This window comes from Vigna radiata, unplaced genomic scaffold, assembly GCF_000741045.1.
Source record: "Vigna radiata var. radiata cultivar VC1973A unplaced genomic scaffold, Vradiata_ver6 scaffold_431, whole genome shotgun sequence".
NCBI lineage: Eukaryota > Viridiplantae > Streptophyta > Magnoliopsida > Fabales > Fabaceae > Vigna > Vigna radiata.
This window is the reverse complement of record NW_014541982.1, coordinates 24698-33374: the sequence shown is the minus strand read 5'-3', so window position 1 is coordinate 33374 and position 8677 is coordinate 24698. Positions and strand designations below refer to the sequence as shown.

Sequence of the window (8677 nt, the reverse complement as noted above, 5' to 3'; positions counted from 1 at the left end):
TTAATATTAGGCCCTTTTCGCCGAGGGATCAGGTTAAAGGGAGGCTAAGAAAGTCGCATAACAATTGAATTAATTAAACTAATATCCAAGGGTAGTATGTAAGAGAGAGCGGATTACATGAAATTGTAAACCCCCAAAAACATCCATTCATCCATTGTTTTCTTTTGTCAATTGAATCAACTTTATTTTGCATGTTAAATTTTTATTCTGAAATCCAATTTATTAATTTTTATTTTCAAGTCTTATTATTTTAATTCACGTGAATGAGAAAGCCTTTCGAGTCTCTTGGGAAAACGATACTTGGTCTTACCATTTATATTACTTGTACGATTTGGTACGCTTGCTAATTTGTCAATAATAGCTGCTTTAAGGAAGGAACTTAGTCATCGAAGAAAGATGAGAAAATTTGAACAATATCCTTTCGTTGATGTTGCTGGTGAGGGGAATGAAGAAGCAGCAACAGGTGACGCACATGAAGCAAAAACACATGATGAAGTTGCAGTTGTAACACCTGAATAAGGTGCACATGAAGAACCTGTTGATGAACCAGCTGCAGATGAAGAAGTTGGTGATGAAGAACCCCTAGAGCATTCACCAGCTTTCATCGACATGGGTGATGACGAAGAGGATGAAGTAAATGTTGATGTTCAACCGATGGTCGTAGAGCCTTTGTATACCTTTGTTGGTGATCCAAGAGAAACGGTTGATNGTTGATGTTCAACCGATGGTCGTAGAGCCTTTGTATACCTTTGTTGGTGATCCAAGAGAAACGGTTGATGTGTTTATGTTGTACTTCCTTGCGACAAGCAAAGGCATTGTACAGAGGTAACATGCGTTGACTTTATTTGTATTAGTTCACAATTATATTTGGTACCTAATATGATTTTGTAAATTTTTCAGCTATGTTTGTGAAATAATGGGTCAATTGCTGACCACGAAGGATTGTAACTCTTTAGGGCATCGAGAATGTGTAGACAACATGGTAATTATAGTGTTGACCTCTATTAATGTTGTTTTTATTCTACAAGTTGAATAAGTTCATGTTACAGTTCTGTTTTTTTTCGTAGGTTATAATTTTTGCAGCAACCATGTTCATGTACTTTGAGAAAAGGTTGACTGGATCCATTAAGAGGATGATATTCAGTCCAATGTTTGCGGTAAAAGCTGTAATTGCAGTTTGTTTATTTTGCCTTTATATTGTCTATTGTTTTATGTACAGGGTTGTTTATTGATTAAGTATGTCGTTTTGTTTAAGACCCATTTTCTGAACGACAATAAGAAAAGAATTGCCAAAAGACATGTGTGGCAACTTAATGATTACCAGGCTTATTTCCGAAACGATCTAGTGAGAGTGGAAGAGTTATTGAATGCTGATTGGGTAAGAATACTGAATTTTTTAATTAGGTAGTAGTTGATTTAATATGAAGTTCTTATTTTGACTTATTAAAAATAAAATATGTAGGTGTTCATCCCAGTTGTTAGTAGTGGTCACTGGTGGTGCTATGCACTGAAGGTCTGCACCTTGCAGTTTTTTGTGATTGACTCATTGAACAAGGCAATCAGAGGACGTTCTGGGATCGACAAAAGCATTGTATGTTTTAGAGTTGTTGTTGTGTGGTCAGCGATTAAATCATTCTTTATTTGACCTTGTTTTGGTTATTTGTGTACAATACAGGCTAAAAATATTCAACATTTTTGGGGTTTGCTTACGAATACATTGAAAGATTCTAAGATTGCTTTGAATGTTCAACAAGCGAAAATTCTTGTCCAACCTAACACGTAAGAGTTTATTGGGATTATTCATAAAGTGATTATGTTTTCATTAAGACAAGTAATGGATGTATTTTGTTTTTGTGTACAGATTCGATTGTGGTGTCATCATGATGAAAGTCTTTGAAATTTGGGATGGAGAGGACAAATATGATGGCAAAAGCATGCCTAATTATACTACAGTTCTGTAAATTTATGAATTTGTAAATATAACATTATATATTTGATTTTTTTCTAAAGTGATATGCATGTTAATTTCAGGAACAATCGACTGAGTTTAGGAAGAAATATATATGCGACTGGATCTTAGACGAGGACAACGTTCGAAGATTTTCAATTCTGAAGCTTTTTGGATTACTATAGGAAATTAGAAATGTGTTGGTTTACATTGTTAATTTATAGCACTTGAATACACAATGTAATGATTTACATTATTACAAATTATGAGAGATTTGTGGAAATTTATATGAAACGACAGCAGCTAAAGTTTGTAAGAGTGTAATGAATTATTTTTTTTTTATATTTTGACACAATTGTAAAGAGACACATGAAACGAAATCAATACAGCTATAAACTATTGTTCATGAATTATTTCTGATGATGATTTTCTGTGTGTGTAATGGATTACAGTGAGCCTGTAATAGCTTACGAGTGCCTGTGTAATCGATTACACACATGTTGTAATCGCTTACCATTGTTTTTGGGTTTGTAAGAGTGTTTGATCCACGTGCAAGTGTGAGGAAGGGGGACTGTGTGAGTGATGTGCCTATGTAATCGACTACGAACATGCTGTAAGCGATTACATTGGCATGCGTACCAAAAGTCCAACGTTGTTCCCTGCCCCTGCTAGAGGGGGCTCCCTAGTATGCTGTTGGTCATGACTTGGTTATTTTCCAAGTTGAGAGTCTGGGATTAGGGGTTTGTAATAGTGTTTGATCCAAGTGCAAGTGTGAGGATGGGGGACTGTGTGAGTGATATGCCTGTGTAATCGATTACAGACATGCTGTAAGCGATTACATTGGCATGTGTACCAAAAGTCCAACGTTGCTCCCTCTCCCTGCTAGAGGGGGCTCGCCAGTGTTCTGTTGGTCATGACTTGCTTATTTTCCAAGTTGAGAGTCTGGGATTAGGGGTTTGTAAGAGTGTTTGATCCAAGTTCAAGTGTGAGGAAGGGGGACTGTCAGTGTGATTTGCGTGTGTAATCGATTACGGACATGTTGTAAGCGATTACATTGGCATATGTACCAAAAGTCCAGCGTTGCTCCCTACCCCTGCTAGAGGGGGCTCCCTAGTGTCTTGTTGGTCATGACTTGGTTATTTTCCAAGTTGAGAGTCTGGGATTAGGGGTTTGTAAGAGTGTTTGATCCAATGCAAGTGTGAGGAAAGGGGATTGTGTGAGTGATTTGCCTGTGTAATCGATTACGGACATGCTGTAAGCGATTACAATGGCATGTGTTCCAAAAGTCCAACGCTACTCCCTGCCCCTGTTAGAAGGGGCTCCCAGTGTGTTATTGGTCATGACTTGGTTATTTTCCAGGTTGAGAATCTGGGATTAGGGGTTTCTACGAATGTTTCATCCACGTGCAACTGTGAGCAAGGGGGACTGTGTGATTGATTTGCCTGTGTAATCGATTACGGACATGCTGTAAGCGATTACATTGGCATGTGTACCAAAAGTCCAACGCTGCTCCCTGCCTCTGCTAGAGGGGGCTCCCCAGTGTGCTGTTGGTCATGACTTGGTTATTTTCCAAGTTGAGAGTCTGGGATTAGGGATTTGTAAGAGTGTTTGATCCAAATGCAAGTGTGAGGAAGGGGGACTGTGTGAGTGATTTGCCTGTGTAATCGATTACGAACATGTTGTAAGCGATTATATTGGCATGTGTACCAAAAGTCCAACGCTGCTACCTGCCTCTGCTAGAGGGGGCTTCCCAGTGTGCTGTTGGTCATGACTTGGTTATTTTCCAAGTTGAGAGTCTGGGATTAGGGGTTTGTAAGAGTGTTTGATCCAAGTCCAAGTGTGGGGAAGGGGGACTGTGAGTGTGATTTGCCTGTGTAATCGATTACGGACATGTTGTAAGCGATTACATTGGCATGTGTACCAAAAGTTCGAGGCTGCTCCCTGCCTCTGCTTGAGGGGGCTCCCCAGTTTGCTTTTCTGGGTCACGACTTGGTCATTTTCCAAGTTGAGAGTCTCGGATGACATGTCTGTTCCTGAGGACCAACACGTGTTCAGTGGTTAGTAAGAATGGTTTATCCAAGTCCACGTGTCAGCCAGGGGGACTTTGTTAGACTGTGTAATCGATTACAAACATGCAGTAAGCGATTACATGTGCATGTGTACCAAAAGTCCGACGCTGCTCCCTGCCCCTGCTAGAGGGGGCTCCCCAGTGTGGTGTTGGTCATGACTTGGTTATTTTCCAAGTTGAGAGTCTGGGATGACATGTCCCTTCTTGAGGACCAACACGTGTGCAGTGGTAAGTAAGAGCGTTTGATCCAAGTCCACGTGTCAGCCAGGGGGACTCTGTGAGACTGTGTAATTGATTATAGACATACTGTAAGCGATTACATTGGCATGTGTACCAAAAGTCCAACGTTGCTCCCTAGCTCTGCTTGAGGGGGCTCCCCAGTTTGCTGTTGGTCTTTCATCCAAATTAATTGATTTATATTTCATCCAAGGTTGTAAAATATAATGTTGTACCAACATAAAGATACTAAAATTAGTAGACCTTGTGAAAAAAATTTCCATATTCATTGATCCATGGCATGTACATTGATACCATAATACCATATGGAAACAAAATAAAGCAATCATCGTGAACAATGATGAAGTCATTCTAATACATATTACAGACATCCCAGTACAAATTACAGTCATCCCAATAAATATTACAGTCATCCCAATACATATTACAGTCATCCAAAGCAAAAGAAGGAATTATAGTGAACATTACTACAGTAATCCTTAAAAGATTCAAAGTAACCTGCAAACGAAAACAAAGATCCACAGTTATGTCTACATAATATCATTACACTAGGTTAGAGTTCTCTCCATTGTTGTTGTCTGGTACTTTCGATGTAGATGGTTTTAGATGATGAGGATTTCTAAATTTTCGCATAATTTCAGCCATATTTGGTTCTTCCAGCACAAGGGGTCGAATGACTGGTTTGGGTATCTCCATGACGAGTTTCTTTGTGGGAGGACATATGTCAGCGCCAGATACTTTGATTACATTCCGAAGCACAATGTTAACATAATAGTTTGGTGGAAATGAACTAAATGCACGAACCTAAATGAAAAGAAGCAAATAATATGACTAACAATACCAAAAATTATGGAGTATAAATAGATCTATGAATAAGATGGGTTACATTGTTAAGTATCATAACGCAACCAAGACCGATATGTGGACCAAAAGATGGATCTTTAAGAACTTTCTTATGTAAGGACGCTTTCATAGTCCCAGTAGGGTCCTGCCCACATTTAATATTACATTAGATTAAGTTAACGTACCAAAACTATGTTATTGATAAATATTACCTTTAGACTCAGTTTCATATCACCAAGTCCATTCGGGTGACACTCCTTAACAATACAAACAACAAGGTGAAGGGTTGACACTGATTTTCCTGTATGTAGGTGAGTGACGTTATTAATATCACCCTCTTTCACAATTTTAGTATCATCTCAAAATAATTTTACAATGACAAAGTTTATAGAATTACTGACCATGGTGTTTGATGTACATCTCAGCCCATTTCCATGCATTTGAATTGAAATCTCTTTCATATGTTGCTTTAGCAACATCCTCAGTAAATTGTTGGGTGATACGAGGATCATCACTTATCCTATTCATCATGGCTGCCTGCACATTCCCAGTCGGACCAGGAATCAATGATGGGGAACTATCACATTTCTTCAAGAAAGATTGCAGGACGTCGTCGTCAATTTCAAGACCTTCCCAAGCATCCATGGTCTTCTTACCTGAAAGAAGAATAGAATTTATTAACCAGAGATATTAAGTACGAAACTGGAAACCGTGTTGTGAAGAATACACATTACTTTGAACAAGTGTTTTGGAATTTTGGATTTATATTCAGAGTGACTTTGTAGGGCGTAATGTGTGGTCCTATATAAAGAGCAAAAAAGTTGATAAATAAATGTTACTAAAAAAATACTTTAACACTAATTTATTTATCATTGATATGACTAATGAGGACTTAACAAAAGGTTTACGTTAATTGATCAAAATATTTATTCAATTAACAACTATTTTGTTATAACAATTCCACTCTCATTGTAAACATTTTTCATGCATTTAATGAACGAGATTTCATGAAAATGATAGTGCAGATTGCTTTTTCACACACTCTCCCACGCAATAGGATAACTTTTTGCTTATTTAGTGAAAGTTGCATTTAATGTGTGCAAATTATACTTACTTCAACACTCCACCTTTTCCATACCTAATTTATGACATGCATTAAATGCTGCTACCTTCCTTAAACACCGTATACCGTAGTCTTCATTTGTTGTGATTCATCTTCTTTGCATTAATTTCTTTTACCTTAAACCATTCAACTTTCAAACTCTCATCTTTTGCAATACTTGTGCTCGTTCTCACCAGACGTCTCCTTTGAAGTTAACTAAAGCAGCATTTAAAGGCACAGTGTGGTTGTTGGTGGTTGGTAAGAAGCAGAACAAGAACATTAAAACACGAGTATATTGAAGCATTGAAGGCCTTCAAATGGAAGTTTACATGTAAGTACAGTCCAGTACTAAATTTCTTACCTCTTCCATTTTCTTAAATTTATTGGTGGAACCATTTCTTACAACGTTGTTTCATATATTTATGACTTCCATATGTATCAGTTGATTTGTTTAGTTATTTAATTTTTTAAGCCATATAGGTAGGTAATACATACATTCAAGGGATGCACAATTGTCGACATTAAATGACTATGGATGGTGAAAGCATTGAGGAATTTAATACCATAGATGATAGTTTTTCAGAGTTGGTTCCTACTTTGAACATGTGTTTTGACACTATGGAAGAAGCAAAGAAATTTTATTGTGAGTATGGAAAAAAATGTGGCTTTGGTGTTCGAACAAGAACTTCAAAGAAGGACAACAATAATGAAGTGTACAACTTGATATTAGTATGTTCAAGGGAAGGTAGATATGTTTCTAACATTCGTCCTGAAGTAAAAACTCTACCTAGTCAGACTAATCAATGCCCTGCTGGAATAACATTTGCTTCAAAAGATGACAAATGGGTTGTCAAGACTGTTGTTCTAGAGCACAGTCATGAGCTTTGTCCACACACCTCCAATCTCATTCGTGCCAATAGAAAATTGAACATGCATGCGAAACACACATTGGAAGTTAACAATGACGCCGATGTACGTATAAACAAGAGTTTTCTTAGCATGGTCAGTGACGCTGGTGGATATGAAAATATGCAATTTATGGAGAGAGATGCTAGAAACTTCATCGGTCAACATAGAAGGTCAGTTTGTAAGGAGGGGGATGGTCAGATGCTACTAAGTCACTTTTCAAAAATGAGAGACCTCAATAACAATTTCTTCTACGAACTAGAAATGGATGAAGGAAATAAAATTACTAGTGTATTTTGGGCGGACGCTAAAAGCCGAGCTGCTTGTGAGGAATTTGGAGATGTGGTGTCTTTTGATACTACTTATTTAACAAACAAATATGACATGCCATTTGCTCCATTTGTGGGAGTAAACCATCATGGACAATCCATCCTACTTGGTTGTGGATTACTTTCATCGGAGGACACTAGGTCATTTGTGTGGTTATTCCAGACTTGGTTAAGATGTATGGGCAACAAGGCACCAGACAGTATTGTTACAGACCAGTGTAAGGCAATGGCTAATGCAATTGAAGAAGTCTTCCCCACAACAAAACATAGGTGGTGTTTGTGGCACATAATGAAAAAGATACCTGAAAAATTGCAAGGCTATAAAAATTATCTTGCTATCAAGAACGATGTGAAAGTGCTTGTATATGACTGTTGTTCCACAGTTGACTTTGAAATGGGTTGGAAAGAAGTTTTCACGAAATCAACTTACAAAATAATGAATGGTTAGGAAATTTGTACGATGAGAAACACATGTGGGTGCCTTGCTACTTGAAAAATCATTTTTGGGCGGGTATGTCCACAACTCAAAGAAGTGAGGGAATGAATGTTTTTTTTTTATGGATTCATCAATTCAAGTACGACACTTCAACAATTTGTGGTTCAGTATGATAATGCTCTTAAATTCAAAGCCCAAAAAGAAATAAAAGTCGACTTCTCTTCCCTCAATACAACGGCTGCTTGTGGGTCTCAATCACCTATTGAAAGACAATTTCAAGTTGAGTACACACATGCAAAATTTGAGGAAGTACAAAATGAGTTTTGGTCCAGGATGAATTGTTTCATCAAAGACACGGTCAAGGACTGTATTTCTTACAAGTACACGATCAAGGAAGAGTGCATGTGGGATGGAAAATGTTCCGCCAAATATTACCATGTTTAATTTGATCCTCTTACAAAGGAAACAAGTTGCTCTTGTCTACTATTTGAGTTTAGAGGTATTATTTGTCGGCATTGCCTACTGGTTCTCGGTCAGGAAGATGTGCAAAATGTCCCCTCTAAATACGTGCTCCGCCGTTGGAGTAAAAATATCAGAAGAAAGCACACACTATTTAGGGCAGGTTAAAGTTCTTTGCATCAGGAACCCAAGATGCAAAGATACCAATCGTTGTGTAAGCAGTTCTATGACATAGTGTTGACAGATTGGCAAGCGTACCAAATCGTATCAAGTAATAATAAATGGTAAGACCAAGTATCATTTTCCCAAGAGACTCGTAAGGTTTTATCGTTCACGTGAATTAAAATTA

General features: G+C 37.7%; 1 protein-coding gene across 1 annotated transcript; it reads left to right on the top strand.

Moving 5' to 3' along the window:
* Positions 1 to 6729: 6729 nt before the first annotated feature.
* LOC106778719 (protein FAR-RED IMPAIRED RESPONSE 1-like) lies at positions 6730 to 7881 on the top strand. The gene has a single exon (XM_014666707.1). The coding sequence runs from the start codon at positions 6730 to 6732 to the stop codon at positions 7879 to 7881; it is 1152 nt and encodes a 383-aa protein (XP_014522193.1).
* The last annotated feature ends 796 nt before the right edge of the window (positions 7882 to 8677 follow it).